Source organism: Rhinolophus sinicus, linkage group LG06, assembly GCF_036562045.2.
Source record: "Rhinolophus sinicus isolate RSC01 linkage group LG06, ASM3656204v1, whole genome shotgun sequence".
In the NCBI taxonomy this organism is placed as follows: domain Eukaryota; kingdom Metazoa; phylum Chordata; class Mammalia; order Chiroptera; family Rhinolophidae; genus Rhinolophus; species Rhinolophus sinicus.
In genome coordinates this window covers 47679020-47698682 of record NC_133756.1, presented here as the reverse complement: position 1 = coordinate 47698682, position 19663 = coordinate 47679020, and the positions used below count along the sequence as shown (strand labels likewise).

Genomic DNA, 19663 nt, shown 5'->3' with positions numbered 1-19663 from the left:
GAAATTGAAGCAATGCTTTATTGCAACCACAAAGCACCAATCCAACAAGGTATTGACACACAGAGATTGAACAAATGTCTCTTTGAACAGAGATGTAACAAGATCACTTCTTCAAGTTCTTAAAAACAAGTACTCAAACCAAGATTCAAACAAAGCGTCAGAGCAATTAAAAAAATATTACACCATCCTGGAGGAATAGATATAAAAATATTCTGTACTAGGAACGAGGCTTTTTGATCTGTGACTCCTGGCAAATTTCTTCAGAAACAAATTATTATAAATACAAACCATAAAATGATAAAATGCTTTCTTCAAAATAAAAACCCAATTTAAAAGCAATTCTATGCAGAAAATATCATTGCCCCCTGTGAAATCTAGCTGAATATGGATGGTTACCCCGAATACACAACAGAGTTTCTCTTTTCAGGCTACAGTTCTGCTCCTGAAGGGGCCATGATGCATATTCACTTCAAACATCGCAGCATATCCCAGTGAAACCTTAATAAGGTCAAGTGGAGGACCCTCTATACAAGGGTGTCGGCAATTCCATCCAAATAACATCAGCAATAAGAAGCAGAGGAATTCAAGGGTGATGGCCATCCCTTTCTCTTTTCTCCCCCTCCCCAAATCTGTAACTGAAAGATGATCATTCCATTAAATTCTTTTTGAAGGATTTTGGGAAAGCAATCTATGAAGAAATGAAGAAAATCCTTATTGAGTTCAAAAACTTTCTGAAGAGGGGTGTCTAATCATGTCAAAGATTGATTTTTTCACTCTCTTTGATGAACTCCACCATGAAAACCATCCTGTCCACATGTTGTCCTTGATCCTCCTGGCTAAATTCAGGTCAGCTGATGGATTGCCTAGTCTATCCAATAGGATAACGTTTCATTTGACTGAAATTCTTTGCAAATACACATGTATGTATTCTGTCAACAAAGTTTCATCACATGAAACTAAATTATGTCATAATGTACTTTTTGAGGTCTAAGCCCCAATTTGACTGTACTATGAAGAGTTGTTCTTTAAATGCTTTGACTGCAGAGGTTTTACGTGATACTCATAGATTTTCAGAGCAGGCCCCAATTTTAACTGAAGTCCGGTCAACACATCATTTCTTGTCATCAATAGCAGGGACTTTCCATCAATTTCCTATAACAGAAACAGAGGGTAAATCCAACACGTAAGCCCAAAAGCTCAAGAATAATGAGGAAAAAAGGAGGTTCAAAGGAAAAAGTCATATCAATTTTCTCCAAGTTATAATCATTACTTTTTGCTTATGCCAAAATGGAAAAAATGGCATCTTCTATTTTTATCTTCCATATTCTACTTTTATTTTTGGATTAAATAGAATTCATAGCTGTTCTTGTTTTCAAGATCATATCACAAATGTCATGTCTTAAAAACTGACGGCAAGCTTGGAGCATGTGCCCTTAAGGATAAAAACTATTGCTTCCGAAAGGAATGACACTTTCCATTTATAAAATACATTAAAGTTTATGCTGAATTTTGTGTAGTTCATTCCTAAAACAACTCTATGAATTAGAACAGGCAGGGATTATCATACTTTTACAGGCAAACCAAGAATCAAGGCGAGAAGTTACGCTGTCCAAGACCAAGAAGTTAGGAAAGGATAGCAGAAGATTTCAATTCTCATTTGCCTGCAGCCAAAGCACATGCTCTTTTCGTAACTCCCTTCTGTTTTTCTTGACACTTAGAAGTAAATATGTGTTGATGTGTTGTCTAGATGGACCAATGGGGACTAGAGTCTTAGGTTTTCTGGAATCATGTCAATCACAACAATGGGCATTGGAAACACAACTCATTCACTGTGAACTTCTAGTCTGCCCTTTACATGGAGAACCGTCCTGCCTCAACCTGAAAATCAACCTCCTATTTTGAGGGCCCTACTGTACTTCCTCTCAATGGATCCTTGCGATTCAAATAAGGAAGGTAGTGAGGGGCAGGGCTCTACCCACCTCAGCAAATTCCTTCCCCTGTTCTCCTCAGACTCCATTCTCCACACCCTTCAGGTACCAACCAGGTACCCTTCACTCCAGCTCCCCTGAAGACTACAAAGCTTTGGGGTGAAATAAAAATGTGCTTCCCATAAAAGATATGAGGACCCCAAGTATAGAAAGTGGTTTGAAACTTTTGGGAAAAAAAGCACTGAGAAGAATGCTGAATAGCACATTAGTTTTTGTTATTGTTTATTGTGGAGAGAAGCTGAGCTGGTTCTTAGGGGACCTGGGCTCAAGAGATGGACCAGTGGTGCATGCTCAGTAAGCCTCGACATAATCTATTCGTTTTATCCACACACATCTGTACCCACCTCCCCCACTGATGGATAGACAAGGTGACACAGTATGAAACTACAACTACATAAAACTATGACTCCCTCCCACACCATCCCCAAAGGGGCCATTCCTCCAACCTCTCTCATGAGCTTCCCCAGGCTGTGAAGAAAATGTGCTGTGAATGTCTGAGTATGTAGGAGAAATAGCACCAGGCTAGGGGGCTGAAGAAACAACCACTTTGTGACCTTAGGCAAGTCCCCTCCCCTTCTCCTTCCTTTGTTGATAATAGGGGGTATTGTATTTCTGACAGGATTTTATGAGACACCCCTCTTGCAAATGGTCCCTGAGCTGTGAGTTTTACCATCACTTGTCATTATTCCTTGACAGGACCATGGTCCTCATTTCACTTGTTAACCACCTATCACAAACCACAGCAGGACAAAAAATACTTCTAACTGGCCTATTGTGTATCTGAGTGTTGGAAATCTTCATTTTGTCATCTATAAGCAAATACATGTCTCTGATTAATTTGTAAGAGACAACTGTTCAAAACCATAGCACATAAAAAAGCCGTTGGTTGATAGGGCAAGAATGGAAAATTAAGGACATAGGAATTAACTTTCCAATCCTAAAGTATTTTTTTTTTCTATTTAGGCAGCTAGTAATCCCAAAGATGGACCATCAGTAAAACCTGCAAGTATGAGAGTTGGTCGAGGAGATTTTGACATCTGGAAATCACAGTCACAGTTCTGAAGGCATTATGAGGTCACAGAAATCTGAATCATACATGACTTCAAATCTTACACTCTATCTTACACACTGAGACGAATGTTGACTCACTTGCAATGATTTTAGAAAGCAGCATAGCCCCTGCTGCTTGCCATCTTTCCTTTGCTGGTGTTTTACTCAATTTACTACAGATTTTAGACAGGCATCAGGAAGAGATGACACTGCTTTCATTTTTATACAACAAGAAAACTTCCTTGATTAAATGAAAGTTAATTAAAAAAAATCTTTGCTGGCAGAAAGTCCTACAACTCAGCATTTCTGTCAAAAGCCAAGTAGGTCTGTGAAAAATGCTGAAATTTGGGTTTTATTTAAGAAAAAATGGAAAATCATGTTTCATGCTTCACTCTGCTTTTCCCTTTGTTCAGTAGCCACCGCAGTTCACCTCAGATGAGGGTTGATAAAAGAAAGCTCGATTTGGAAATCCTCACTTTAAAGTTTTTGAAATGAATAGAATTCATACAACAAAAATTTTCCTCTTAAACCATTGCGATAGCAGCTCAGATGAATGGGAGTAGAACGTGGCATAATGGAAATGTGAGCTTCCAGGCCAAGCCGACCAGTCTGAGCTTTGTCTTCACAACTTAAGGTGTGACTCTGGGTGAGGGACTCGACTTCCCTCAGCCTCAGTTTCCTCACGTGTGGAATGAAAACAACCCTCTGACGGATTTTGGAAGTTAGAAATGATGCATTTATGCCAGGCACCTAGCACAGTGCCTGACATACAGGAGGTTCTCAATGGCTTCCAAGTGGAAATGTACAGGCTTTGAAAGAAAAGACATATGTTCCAATTTCAAATACACCTTTTGCTTCCTTTCTGGAAGAGTGCTCTGCCTGAATGCTACCTTTTGCTGGCGAGATGCAGGAATATTCCCGTTCAAGTTAAAAAAAATTCATTCAAATTTTTAAAATTTAAAAACTACATAAAACATTTGTCTCATAAAAATTACAAACATAGGGAAGTTCCTTGAATTAAGAAAGCTAATCGTTTATTACATACGTTCTATAAAAGTTTGCAAAGCAAATGAAATCCAAATTTTGCCAGTCAGCAGGGTGTAGTAGAATGAGCCTGAGAGTGGAAATTGGAATACAGAAGTTCTACTGCAGGCTCCGTCAGGAACTTTCCACAAGGAACCACTCCTCTGGACCCATCCGTTTAGTATAAATGAAAGGGTTGGAGTATGACCAGATCCAGTTAAACAAACAAACAAACAAACAAACAAATCCCATGATTTTGCATATATATCATGATTAAAGCTAAACCAAAGATAATTCACATCTTGGGATCCTATTTACGTATCTGTGTTGAGGGATAATCATTTGTTAGTTTCAAGGAAACTTTTTACACTGCTTCTGACTTCATGTAAGAGTAACCAAGTACCTGTTGGGCAATAATATTCAAAATGTTTGCATACTTAATAAGTTCCAGCAAGTACTCATGCATGGAAGTAAGGTTTAGGGATGTCAGGTATAAATTTCCAATGAGCGTAAGAACCTAGATCTACAAATAAATGAATAGGATCCATAGATGTTATAGTTCAGTAGATAAATATGTTTTAGAGTAAGAGACTATTCTATTGCTTATTAAGTGGGGCTTGGGGCAAGTCACTTAATCTTTCAAGCCCCATTTCCTTATCTATATGATGGGGGCAGGGATAGCTACCGTATTTCACTACTGAAAGTGTTATTGAGATAACACATGTGAAGTAGAATTCCCCACATCTACTCAGTACTCAATAAATGTTAGCTATTTAAAAAATATATATAAAAAAAATCTTAACCCATTTACTTTCTATTCTTTCTCTCTGTCAACATTAATTTACATCTAGGTAACTTTTTCAATTGAGCCTGTGATACGTATGGTCCTTTGGAAATATATGGAAAGAAGAGGAAGTAGGAAGAGAAGAAGCTAAGAGAAAGAAGCTAGAAAGAGAAAAAGAGTGACGATTAAGAAAGAGACAACAGCACAATAGCGAGGTAAGGCAAGAAAGAAGTCGAAGAGTAGTCGATGGGGCTTATGATGGTAGGGCACTGACTCAGAAAGCTGTATTTGTGGTGGTGGTCTCTACTATACCAAATATAGTGCAGGGGAAAAGAAGGGTCAATTTAGAATCAGAAGACTTGGGCCTGGAGGCCAAACTCTGCTGCTTCCTAGTTCCTTGTGTAATATCTGGCCCATTATTCTCTTCCTCTGTAAAATGAGAGGTTCGGACTAAGCTGACCTCTGTCCATTCTAGTTCAACACACTCTTGGATTCCAGTTCTGTCTTTGATAAGCCTCAGGATCACAGTCTCATAGGAAAGTCTCCCTGTGAAAGAAATACAGCAGCAACTCCTTACCAGTGACATGGAGGAATCTGATGAAACAGGTTTTCTTCTTCCTCTTCAGTCTTCCCTCTCACATTTTCTACAACTTTCTTGGTAACAATTCTCTTGCCATTCACTATCTGGCTACAAGTGGTGACCAGTCTGAAGTTTCCCATTCCACTGCTCACAAAGGGTACACATGTCCCAGAAAAAGGGGGACTTTGTCTGGAGCCCAGGGATACAAAAGTGGAAAATCCTGTGTCCAATATGGGGGTCACATCAAAGAAGGAGTGGAATCTCCTGGCCCTACCCGCACGGCCAGGGGAAAAATAATCTCCTGAGAAGAGGTCTTCATCTTTGAAGACATTTTGAGAGCCACAGTGTAGCCTCTCAAATCATAGTTCCTCCTTTAAGTAATTTTTATCTCTGCTGTCTCCTCTCTTTTCCCTTTTGCTATGGTTCCTTCTGGACTTGTCATAGTTGCTTTTCTCGGCATCAGACAAGACCTCATAGGCCTCAGCTACTTGTTTGAATTTCTCCTCAGCTGCCTCTTTGTTTTCTGGGTTCTTGTCTGGGTGTACCTGAAGAGCTAACTGGTGATAAGCCTTCTTAATATTAGAGGAGGAAGCATTTTGGGGCACTCCTAGTACTTTGTAGTAATTCAGCATGTTTCTTTAAAGAGCCTTTCCTCACCAAGTGTTTATTTTCTGAAGAATTTCCATATAACTTTGGAAAGGAAGATGGTGAACTACTGAAGTCTACACTAAGACCATTTAAATCTTATCACATGGTTCTTGGGACCAAAGTCTCTTCTGGGGGAAAAACTCCTCTTTGGTGTAGGGGTCCTCTACAGCATCTCCACCCCTCTCTGCCTTCTGCAGCTCATTGTGGGTGGAGTAACTGTGACTCAACAGTATCAGCCAATGACTCTCAGCTGATGCTGTGCTTGCCTTGCATTCCTATTGGTGGAAAAACTGGGGTGGATAATATACATGTTGGGGAGATTTCACCTAGTTTAAAAAAAGCAACACTGACCAGCTTGTTAAGAGAGAGAAAATATTGGTATGGCTCAAAAAGTCTTTCCCTCATTTATCAAAGTAACAGTCAGAAGCAAAATAGGTCTTGCACTTAAATCAGGCACAAAATCCATTCTGGCTCATTTGTGAGGGCTAATGCCTTCAGTGACTGAATGGCTGGCTCACTGTATTATTTAATGTTTGCCGCTGGCACAAAGTGGGTGATAAAGGGGCTCTATTCAAAAAAAAAATTGTACACATTTCTGATGAAGGAAAAAGAGTGCAACTCACTTCATCAAATGAGGAAATTGGGTTAGAGATTTCTGCCTAGATTGAAAAAAAAAGAGTGGATTTAAGGAACAGAATTACAAGGGAAGGCTTTTCATGTATGATCAAATAAGGCTTCTTCACTTCAGTTCACCTTTTCAAGTTAGTCTTTTTGAAATTTATCTCTGGACTAAAGGACAAAACTAAGTAGCAGCATCACAACAGCAAATGCTGGAAAAAAAAATGGCTTTAAAGCTCAAGGGTAGCAAGGGCTGCTCGTTGCTCTTTTTCCAGGATGTACAACCACACATTTCCCAGACTTCCTTGCAGTTGGATGTAGCCATGTGACCAGGTTCTGGCCAATGACCTGGGGAGGGATGGATGTGCATTTCTTGCAGGCCTGGCCCATAAAACCACCTACATGCACTCCTCCTTGCTCTGTATCCTTACACCAGCTGGATGACGATGCCCAGATGACCTTGAAAGAAAGCTTCTGGTTGAAGATGACAGAAGCTGCATCTGCCTGGGTCTTTGAATTACAGCGAAGCAGACACCCCCACTGACCACACTGGATGACTTATATGAGCAAGAAACAAACCTCGACTATAATTAAGTCATTATACATGGCTTGTGATACATCTACTTTTGATAGCAGGTAGTCTAGTACACCAACCATTTCTACAACTTCACCTTCACTTCTAGAACCTAGTCCTATAATGTCAACCATCGGAAGAGTCCCACCTACGTACCACCGAAAGTCCAGTATCCTGTTCTATCTCTCACTCCTCACTCTCATTACACCCACTTGTTCACTTCATCTCCACTTTCTGCAGGCTTCCTCTTTTGTACCAAGTTCCTTCAGGTTCCTCTTTTGTGCCAAGTCTGTACCCCCTGGTTGGCCCTGGGAACCATTCTTTTACATACCCTCTTAGGCTATTATCCCTCCATTGTGCCCCCGCCACAAACATGCCATTTAGGAGCAGTCTAACCATCAGCTTTTCTGACTCCTGTACCTGATGCAGCGGGGAAAAAAAAATAAAATCAAGAAACCATAAAAATGAAACACTGCACTTGGGCAGTGTACCAGTGTCAGCTGGGTCAGTAGAACACCTCAGCAGTTCTTGCATTTATCCTTGGGCAGCTTCCTCTTCCATTCCCCTGGGTGGCCATTCTTAACCTTCATGGCTCTCCTTCAGTTCCTTATTAAAACCCCATGCATCCTGTCCACTCTAAGCAGAGTTGCTTTCCTCTTGTTTGGAAAGGAAACAGAGACTGTCAGAAACTCCCTTAGTGTCCCTCAGGACAAGGGCAATCTTAGCTGTATCTGCACTCATTCTCATCGATGTCCCCGGAGCATTGGAAGGGCAGAAAGGATAGAGGGAGATATCTCTGGCGTGCTCAGAATTAATCCCTTAATACTTTTTTTTAAAAAGTAAAATAGTTGAAAGTTTTTACTGACCAAATTGATTCATTATGTATATTTTGGCTGAAATCACATTTTATTGTGGTAAAAGACATATAATATGAAATGCGCCATTTTTATGTGTATAATTCAGTAGCATTAGTTACATTCACAATGTTGTGTAATCATCACCACTATATTTTAAATTCTTCCATCACCACAAATAGAAACCCTATTAAGCAATAACTATCCCTTCCTTTCAGTCCTTGATAATCTCTAATCTACTTTGTGTCTCTATGAATTTGCCTATTTTAGGTATTTCATATCAGTGGAATCATACAATATTTGACTGGCTCATTTGACTTAGGATAATGTCTTCAAGGTTCACCCATGTTGTAGCATGTATCAGAGGTTCATCCCTTTTCACGACTAAATAATACTCCAATGCATATCCTACATTTTGTTTATCCATTGCCCTGTTCATGAAAACTTGGGTTGTTTCTACCTTTTGGTTATTGTGAATAATGCTGCAATGGATATTTGTGTACAAATATCTGTCTTTAAGTTCCTCTTTTGTGTGGAATGGCGGGGTCATGTGGTAAATCTATGCTTAACTTATTGAAGAACTGCCAAACTATTTTCTACAGCAGCTACACCATTTTGTATTCCTACCAGCAATGCATGAGGGTTCTAATTTCTCCATATCCTCACCCCTCCATACTCTTTAGATCTCATCATTTTCCTGTCCTCAGGGAGTTTGCTTCATTTAACTGTCCTCAATTTCATTCAGTTTTAATCTGTCCAATTCTTTTGTCTACTTCCCTGCATGTAAATAAGTTTGAGTGTCTCCTCTCTGATGAGGAAAGAACCCACATGCCTACATGACTCCTTCCCCCCAGCTCCACTGAAACTGCCCCGTTATGCACAGATCCCACTGGGTTTCACTTTTTTGAGGTATTTGACCTTGTCAATCATTTCATTTTCCTTGAAACTCTCCCCTTTATTGGTTTCTTACAACCTCTCATCAATGGTTCTCTCCCCACTTCCCCAAGTCTTCTTTCTCAGTGGGTTTTCCTAGTTGCCTTCCTTTTCCTAACATTTAAAACCTTGGTATTCTCCAAAGTGCTGGCCTTGGCCTTTTTCTCACCCCTTTCTAAATGCCTCTCTCATTGTTATTCCCTCCTATAATGCTGATGACTCTCATCTCTCTGTATCTAGACCTCACTTGTTCCCTGGGTTGTCTACTAGCTATATTCATTTACATGTCCTACAGGCCCTCAAATACAATGTGCCCCAAACTGTACTCATTACATCCCTTTCAAAACTTACCTCCCACAGACATCCTGGTTAATGGCACTACTTTACAAGCACCCAACCTGGAAACCTGGAAGTCACTCCAGCCTCTACTCTTTCCCACCTGTGAGTACTCAGCTAAGTCCTGGGGCTACAGCAGAGAACCAGAATGGGATAAATCTTCAACCTCCATTGTTAACAATCCACAACGTTCCTTTGACTCTCTTCCCAGACTTTCTAATCTATGTCTTACTTTCCATTCCCAATAGAAGTATTACAGCAGGTTTCTCGCCTTTGGTCTGCTTGTCCTCCAAGCCACTCTCCACATTGCCAGTAGATTGAACTTTCAAAAACACAAATCTCATCATGGCACTCCCCACCTACTACCCTTGAGTGGTGTCTTAGTGCCTGTCAGGTAAAGTCCTCTTCTAGGATACTGTCTGCTACCTGGAGCCCCGTTTACCTTTCTGTCAAATCCCTTGGCATTCCCTGGACCACACCTCTTACTCCAAGGAACTTGGAGTTCTCAAGAGAAACCACATTATTTCATGTCCCCATACCTTCGCATTTGACCGTCCCTCTGCCTGGAATCCTCTGTGCTTCCTTCAAATGGTTCTACACCTATAATGGGTTCAGGTAACTTTATTAAAGTAAAGGTAAACTTGCAATAATGACCATTATTTTACTTTAATAGTCTTATATTTGTTTTAATGTGTTAAAAAAAGTCTATAACAATGATGGCAACAACTGAACTAGTGAATAAGCCAAAGATGCACCACACACCACACACTACACACCTGTCTATCTTATAATTTCTTATAAATGTTCTCAGTTCAAATGAATGATTTAAAGAACCATTTGGGATTTTTGGTTTATGGAAATCTATTCTATTTCAATCAAAAATTCAAAACGATTCTTTCCTTATCAGCTTTGCTTTCCATTCACCTGGCTATTTTCTTATTGTTCGCATGACCTATTGGCTTTTGAACTCTTTTCTAAGTTTTTATGGGCTGAAAGGACATATCAGCAGAGTTTGAGTTGCCACTTCCGCTGTTCATTATGCTGTAAAATATTTTATACATTTCAGAAAACTTCAATTGTTAAGCAATCTCAGGTGTCAAATCACATTGAATATTTTCAGTACTTGGTACTATAAAATGCTGAATATTTTTAGTACTTGGTACTATAAAATGCTGATAAAGTAATAAAAGTATTTCCAATTCGTGGGGTTTCAGCTGGTCTAATTCAGCTCTGGATTAACCATAAAGCTAATGAAGCTTAAGTTTTGCCTTAGTGATTTTACATTCATGCTTTTGTAATTTTTTCCCAAGGCAGTCTATTAGAATTGTATAAGCTTTAGACCACCCAAAACCTGGATTTGTCCTGGGTCTTATTAGAAACATCCATCTAAACTCACTACAGTTGAAATCCATCTGGCCATGACTTAGGCACATGCTCAGGATGGACTCCCTATTTGACCACTCCTTTTGAGGTGGTTAGTGTTACTTGGAAATTTGTAGCAATAAGAGATTTTCTTATATTTATTAAGTCAGTGTCCTCAGAAACATATCAAAAGTTAGCAAAAAGCCACTTGAAAAGAAATTCCAATCTTTGCATTTCAAATTAATGGCTGAAACAACCAATTGGGCATTTCAGAGTAAAATACTGTTCTTATTCAAATGGCTTGGGGAAAGTAGATAATAGAGTAAAATTAATCTGTCACCATGAGTTGCATATTATTTTGTCATGATACTCTGAGAAAAAAATTATCTCAGTCATATATACTCTTCTAGAAACAGGATCACTGATGTCGTTCACTTGTTAAGTTTGAGAAATCTGAACAATATGAATTATACGACATTGATTGAGTGGCAGATCTCTATCTTCCATTTTATTCATATATGTTTTGAATAAGTGAGTCAGACAGATAAAGATAGAAGTGAAGTGACTACATTACAATGGACAGAACTATTGCTGTGACTTGTAGTTAGGCTCCAGTTTGAGTGGTGAAGTTGCTGTACTGGACGGCCAGACTGCCTTAACTGGCCACCAAAAGCATTGTCAGTAGGGAGCGGTGCTCATTTAGGCTTTAGAGTTTCACAAAATGAACCTGATCCTTCATGTTCCGTGTGAGGAAGGTGGCAATGCTTTTGAATGGGCTTAGTCAAAAGATTCTCTCTTAAAAACTAAAGTTCTTAGGAAAGTAAAATTTCTGAAGTATCTTTGACTCTTGTAAACCAGGCAACCTATATCCATGGGCAAGTGACAATTTTTTATCATCTAGTCATGAAAATTCAACGGTGTATATATAATATCTCAAGTAGTTTTCTGCCCTATGCTGGGCATTGAAAGCATACTTCATGAGGGCGAGCTCTAAGAATAACACTTGACTATTAAAACAGGAGCTTGAGCGTATTCTGCTTGTTTAACTCAGCATTCACTACAGAAATCTAGTCTTAGAAAGGCAAACTCTCCAGGATCATCCAAGAACTATGAGCCAGTCAGGAGAAAAGGAAAGAGGAGTCATAACTCTCACTCATTCCCTATAACCCAAACGCTTATCAAGACACAGAAGACTGTCATCACCCAGGAATTGCCTCATGCCCCTTCCCAGTCATTCTCCACTCCCCCCATCCAAAGACAACCACAGTTCTGGTTGTTTTCTACAGGATTTTCCTGTTCTCAACCTTTATCTAAATGGAACTGCTATGGTCTGATTATTTGTATCCCCGCAAAATTCATATGTGGAAATCTAATCCCCAAGGGGCATTAGGAGTCTTAGTAATAATATTAAGAGATGGAGCCTTTGAAAAGTGATTAGGTCGTGAAGATAAGAGTCCTCATGGATGGAATTACTGTCCTTATAAAAGGGGTCCCAGAGATCTCTCTCACCCTCCTTCCTCCATGTGAGGACACAGCAAAAAGATGGCTGTCTAGGAAGTGAGCATTCACCAGACATCAAATCTGCAGCTACCTTAATCTTGGACTTCCCGGCACCTAGAACTGTGATAAATAAATGTTTGTTTATAAGCCACTCAATTTGTGGTGTTTTTATTATAGCAGTCCAAACAGACTGAGACAGGAAACATTTGGTATGAATTCTTTTACGTAAGGCTTCTCTTACTCAGCAAAATGTTTTGAGACTCATCCAAACTCCTGTATATGTCAATAGTTAATTCCTTTTTATTAGTGGGTAGTATCACATTGTAAGATGATACCACACTTTGTATATTCATTCTCCTATTGATGGAAACTTAGGCTTCTAGTTTTGGACTATGATGAATAAAGCTAGTAAGAACAATTTTATACAAATCTTTTGTGGACACATGCTTTCATTTCCTTTCATTTGAATAAATAGTTGAATAAATACGCAGGCGTTAAATTGGTAGATCACGGGGTAGATGTACCAGTGTTCACTCTCTCACTGACAGTGCAGCAGAGTGTGGTTGGTCTACATCCTCACCAACATTTGGGTTTATCAAGCTTTCTCATTTTAGCTATTCTGGTGGGTGTGAAGTGACTCAAGCGCTATTTTGGCAAATGTTCCAAGTTAACAAAAAGTATATCTGTATAGGGATTAGGTTTGAATAAAATATTGGGGGAAACCCACAGATTAGCATATATGATACTAGAAAAGCTCACCAGTCCAAACCGAGCTTGAGAGAATAACAGCTAACGCGATATGGTAGAAGAAGCTAGACACATTATTCAGTCTATAATTCTCTCAATTATATTACAATATTAGAAAAGTAAATCTAATGCTTAGAAAACTGAAGCCTTCATTGATAGGAAGACAGGAACTCTGTTTCCCTACACAGATGTGGTGTGGACCACAACATGCTTCCCCAATTTGCTTCCTCATGGCCAAAGCCCCTTGAGTACTGTCCCTACAGAGTTGGCCCAGCCTGAAAAATGGAGTCAGGAATCACCCAGACAAGTGGGAGGAACCCTTGGCTCCTCCCTCCCTCTGTCCAATACCAATTGTGGATGTGAGGGGAGAGGCATCAACACTGTTTGAAGAAAATATTGGACCTATTCTAGGCACCATGTATACATTGTCCTTGAGTCGTCACACCACCAACCTATTAAGTGAGGTACTGACAGCCTCATGTTACAGATATGAAACCGAGCCTCAGAGAGATGTAGTAAGTTGTCCAGGCCACACGGAGTTAGAAGACCAGGATTTACCTAAATTCTGCACTCTACTTTTCTAAGCACCCGGAAAGCAAATTAGAAGGGGCTATTCAACTCAGTTGGTGCCAAGGCCAGTAGGAGATGGGGCAGCATGTCTCTTAGTGAGAATTGTCCCTCTTTTTTTGTCCTTTTCTGTTTTCTAGTGGGTTTGTGGTGAAGGTAGAGCTGTTTCGTCTTGTAGATGTAAGTGAGCTTTAGCCCTCCTTTCTCTAGCTGCGACTGGGTCTCAGGGTTTGGGTTTTTCTCTTGCAGGAAGGAATCATTAGCTTGTCCCCTTCCTCCTACCCTTCTTTACTCGCCTCCATTTCTTCAGGTCTGGTATGACCAGGATTTGAGGTGGAGGACATGCAGATGGCATCACTGATCCCTCACTGCTCGCGGGTCCTCTTCCTCCTCACTCCCTTCTGCCCACTGTGGGGAAGGGAGGTAACTGTGATCATCCTATGTTTCTCTAGACTGAATTACCTGTTCCTGAAAAGCACTAGCTTGCTCCTCAAATCCCGCTGTTCGGAAATAATTGACGACATCCATCACAGCCCAGTCTGCAGGATCGGGTGGTCTCCCATTCTCCATGGAACTACAAGACACAAATCCAGACAGCAGTCATGGCAGAGCAAGCAAGAGTATGCAGCCAGGCTCACTACTCAGTGTCCCAGGGGCAGGCCCGGGCCAGCTCCCTGGAACCATGGTCCTCTCTTCCCGCGGACGCCTAGATTCCGGTTTTCCCCCGGGACCGTAATCATTCTTGTATTTCTCAGGTTCAGAAGATCATGACTCTCACTGGCTCAGTCACTGTTTTCCTACTAAACCATTAAACCTTTAATATAAAGTATTTCCTCATGTACTATTTTTTTAAATCCAGAAATAGTAAGAGTGGTCCAGTGATTTCTGGTGGCTCACAGTTTGATACTCATACTCCTGAGTTAAAAACACCAGGCCCTTTACAAAATAGCCCCAGTGTAACTGTCTTTTTCCACCTCCTCCCACCTTCCTCATCCTCATCCCCATACACCCTCACTGCAGCAGTGCCTTTGCACATGCTGTTCCAGACACTACAATGCCCCTTCATTTGTTTTTACCTGACAAGATCCACCATTGCTACCTAGTTAATCCTAATTCAAATGCCTCCACCTCTGTGAGGTATTTTCTTGCTCTACAGGGAACTGTTTTAGTTTTAACCCCCTCTGCATTCAAGAACTCCATTCAAACTCCCACTGTAGCACTTTCCATGCTGGATGATGCTCTCTGCTCATCGGATAGTCTCTCCCACCAGCATGGGAGATGCGGGCTAGAAATATACATTGGGACCTGGACCATTTCTTATTTTATTATTCCTAGTGTCAAGCACCTAGTTAAGAACTCAATCAGTGTTCAAGTGACTAGATATGATCAAGCATTTGTCTGGGAGCGTCAGTGGGTACCCTGCCTGACTGCATTTAGAGAGGAGGGACAGGCAAAGTGGAATAGAGACAGAATGGCAGGGACCTGCAGTGACTGTGATTCTGTGTCATTTATGTTTGGAAGTGTTTGTCTGGATTTTTCTATGCCTCATGCAAGGTGCTTCTTCCAAAGTGAACATCTTATCACATTCCTCTGCTTAAAATCCTCCAAAGGCTTCCCATTGCTTTTGAGATAAATTCCAAATAGCTTAATTTGGCTTAGGAGATTCTTCGGGACAAAGCCCCTGCTAGCTCTCCAGGATTACCTCAGTGAGCAAGCAGACATGGGCTTGCTCTTGTGGACTTACAGTCCTGTAGGGGGAAGACAGTCATGAGTACAGCCAAACGCACAGCTGCACATTGTGGTACATGTTATGATGGACAGGTGCACTGTATTGTGGCAATTTAAGGGGCTAGAGGAGGCTTTCCTGTGGAAGTTTCTCTGGAGGTGAGGTCTAGAAAGCAGCCAGAGATTAACCACACGAAGAAGTCAGAAGAAGATTATTCCAGATTCTTTGATAGGAATGTACACTGCCAAGATAGCCATGCAGGTCTTGAAGGTCACATCAAGGATTCTGGATTTTTGTCCACAAGCAATGAGGATTTGTTAATTGGTATTGTCGAGGGGGTCATCTGGCGGGGTCTCTGCTCCCGCTCCCCACAAGAGAACGCAGGATATGGTGAGGACAAAAAGGAACACCCACAGAGCCACAGGTAGGGGAGTCTACTACTATATTCTCGCTGGCGGTTGGGTTGGGGAAACTGGAAGCAGGAGCCACGCTGTTCGCAACCCTCACTGCGCCGCTTGCAGGCTCAGCCACCATCTTTTTGCTAGCCCCCATTTTGCTGCTAGCGTAGCCACAGCAGTTATATTAGTGGCCAATAGCTCACTGGTTACAGCTGACGGCCAACTAGCCACAGCTGATGGCCATCCAATCACAGTTGGCCATTTACTACCTGAGCCAGCACCTTTCCACGTGAGGCCAAGAGCCTGGAAACTGTTCTTTGGGGCTCTGTCCTCACAGTATCATGTAAAGGGGGTGACCTGGTCAGATTCACATCTTGAAAAGAGTATCGGAGAGGAGCCAGAGGGGAAGAGGGGTGCCAGTGAGAGGTCTACTGGAGTCATCCAAGCAAGAGATCATGGTGATCTAGCCTGGAGTTGGGGCTATGGAAAAGGAGAGAAATGTGTGGATTTAAGAGATATTTAACCAATAGAATCAGCATGACTTAGTGGTGGACGAGACATCGCGAATGAAGGAAGTGGAAGTGTCATGGAATTGGACGAATGGTGGTTAATTCACTGAGATAACACCACTTGGGTTAGTTGGACACATTGAATTTGGGGTACCATCGATATCCAAGTAGAGATTTAGGGTGGGACCTTGAGTCTGGAGCTCAAAGCAGGTGAGTGGGCTGGAGGTACACATTTGGGAGACAGCAGCATTTAGATGGGAATTAGTTTCTAACCCCTTCTTAGGAACTACCAGGTTTCTTGGGAGAGAGATGAGAATTGGGCCTAGAACTAAGCTGGGGAGGTTTCACATTTAGTGAAAGTTGAAAAGATTCGTTACTTTTCGCGGAAATGAAACTGCCCAGACTTTGGGGATTCCTGAAAGTCTTCAAACATCAAAAGTCAGTGGTCTAGCGGCACCTCTGCCTGACTCCCCGCACAACGTTTTGTACATAGTAGGAACTTAAAATATTTGATGAAGAAAACAAACTTCTGTCCCAGCTTAAGAAAAGGGAGCCATGAATCGACAGCACATGTGCTCATTGATTTAGCAACATAGCACTTAGTTTAAAAGCATTTACAGTGAATGCGTAATAGTTAGAAGTGTTTTCCCTTTTGGGCTGAGAGACTGTGAATCTACAAACACTGCACGTCCATGTACCTACACACTTGTAGACGGACATTCGTGCTCACCTGTGTAGACACACACACCTTCCTACCATTTAACAGGCAATATACATGAAGAAAAAAACTGCTTCTCACCCTGACATTGTCAAATATTAACTATGTGTTTTAAGGTCAAAGTTAAATGGGTTTTTAAAAAATTATCCGTGTGCTGGGATTTTTCTACCATCCCATTCACATAAGCGGCATGAGCTGACACTGGAGACTCTATTTAAGGTAACATTTTCCTTCCTCTTTTGCTTAAAGTGCACTTGAAGAATGTTTGGAAAGGAGTTCGTTGTTCTAACGAATCTTTCAAGTTTTCTAATCAGCTCACTTCTCGCAGTGAGCACAGGGTCCTATCGGATACACTTTTAAGTGCCCCAGAAAACATCTGAATTCACTCTCCCTGTGGATGTCTTCAATTAGCTACGTTTCCTCATAAATAGTAGTTATTTAATTATAATAACAAAGTATGCTACATTGTAATTTTAGGATGGGAAGCTTTCCTGATTTTTACTTTGCTGAGATACAACATCATCACTTCCATGATTCTGAAATGCACTTGAGAACTAGCAATGCAGCAGAGGATATGAATTTGGCAAAACTACTGGCAGTGTGGCATAAGGAACAGGAGCGACGTGGGACTGGGTGCTCTCTCATACTGAGGGTGGAGGGCATCCACGCAGAAGAAACAAGGGGCTAGAAACTAATCAGTGCATTTAATAAGTGAGCCTCCTAAATTTAAGCCTGACAGCCCCCTCCCCACAAAATAACTTCGAAGGAAAACCAGTGTTTTCTTTCTCCTGAGAGGAGAACCCTGTCTATCTTTATCTCTTGTGCTCTCCAGCACCCAGACAGGTCCGGTGGTGCGTAGTCGATCCACAGTAAAGATCTAAAACACTAATGGACTAACAACCCAGGGTATTTAGAGTCTACAACGCGCTTTTCACACATTACCGATCATCAGCCTCCCAGCTATTTGTGAACTGGCTACTGTGACATGTTTTTAGGAAACTAAGGCTCAGAAAGGTCAAGACATTCACCCAAAATTACATAGTAGACAAAGCCAGGATTGGATTCCATATATGCTTGCCTCCATATCAGTGCTTTTCCCACTCTACTTACTCATTGATACCACAAATTTACTAAAAGCCTACTGTCTTCTCAGTACTGTGCTAGATGCAGGGTCACAGGGATAGGATACATAGGCCTTGCCCTCAAGAAGCTGGCAATCTGGTGAGGGGAAGCAGACATGTAGACAGCAAACTCTAAATCATTTTAGAATTGAGGGGTGAACAAGTGCTACTGAGGACGCATGCACTGGAGGGCCCAGCAGTTCTGCCTGACTAGGACACGTGAAGATTTTCAACAGCAATTTTGAAAAGCATCTATTGGTCCAAACACACCCTACAATCGTTCCTGAGAGGGGATGGTGTGGAGAGGCAGATACATGCAGACACACATTGTCACTTCTAGGTTGTGGATGCTAAAGCATGGTGAATGACTTTGCCGGGCCAGTTCAGTGGTTCCAGCCACAGTTTTAAGGAGCAAACTGGAGATGAGCCAAGGCAACATGATGGCTGGGGTTGGGGAAGCCATTGTATCAAGGCTGAGTAAAATTGTGAGAACATTTCAGAGGTTGAATTTAAGTGTTGCCTTTCCCCACTGGAGAAGCCAAATGTCTCCTCAAGGCCTGTTACTGGTGGCCAAACCGAGACACTTATTCGTAGGTCCCTTTTAAATGGGCCATTCTCTCAAAGTCGTTTCTTATAATTTATGCATGCCAAATTCCAAAAGGAATTTAAATGGTGCTGTTTAAAACACCTCCCAGATGGTGGTTCCCATTGTGGCTGATAATTTTGCACTGATGAAATGAGATGGCAGTTATGAAAGTTCCATTATCATTTAATATTTATCATTCACTATCATCATAGCAAAATGTTTAATAGAATACAATGTGTAAAGATGATAAATTCATAAATATTTTTCTAGGCATGGAATCTTTAAAAAATATATATGCATTTTACTTCATGCCAAAAAATTAGCAAGAAATGAGGGCAGAATTTGTCTACACTTCTATCACTTAATCAAATCAATGTTTCCATTTAACACAATCACCTCTTAGCCCCTGTGTATATAGTTGGGTATGTCATGTATTGATAAAAATTATATCATGCATGAATAATTCACACTGGGAAACAATTATCCTTTAATTAAACAATCACCTCACTTTTAAAGAGAGCTAGAGAGACTCCATCATGGGAACAGAAATGCAATAAATAACAAATTTGGCAGATATATGCAGATTGGGACCTTATAATGAGTGTTTTCATGTTAGCGCATTATAATTTTAAGTGCCGGCAGCAGTAGTCCCCATTGTTCTTTCATATATTAGTGAAGGCACGTGGAAAATAGTTGGAACTCTTTCTCTGAATCTAGCATGTGTATATTCTATGGTACGTATGAGATTATAGATTTTGAGGGTTGATTAGACCAAAAGGAAACTCTGGATAAATATAATCCATATGAGATTCAAAATCCCATTATAGACATTAATTGTATTTCTGCTTTAAAGTTCAGAGCAAAAGTTACTTCAGACACTGGTTAAAATATTATGAAAGCTAATCCTCAACATTAAGTTTCCACTTAGAAATGCACTTTAACTTTGTATTTCCTTGATATTTATAACTTACTTTTAAAATTGAACTAACCTATTCTTTGCCCATATCTTAAAACAGGCTTTGTCTAAAAGCAATATAATTC

At 40.8% G+C, this 19663-nt stretch overlaps 1 protein-coding gene across 8 annotated transcripts in view; it reads right to left on the bottom strand.

Annotated features, from left to right (window-relative positions):
- SAMD13 (sterile alpha motif domain containing 13) overlaps positions 1-19663 on the bottom strand; it is a 59535-nt gene continuing 39872 nt past the window's right edge. For all 8 annotated transcript variants that reach the window (XM_074335044.1, XM_019715224.2, XM_019715221.2 and 5 more), the window contains 2 exons: positions 14027-14138; positions 1-1152 (listed from right to left, as the gene is read on the bottom strand). In XM_074335044.1, coding sequence (XP_074191145.1) covers positions 1009-1152; positions 14027-14138 — 256 coding nt within the window. In that variant the 3' untranslated portion in view covers positions 1-1008. The remainder of the gene's footprint in view (positions 1153-14026; positions 14139-19663) is intronic.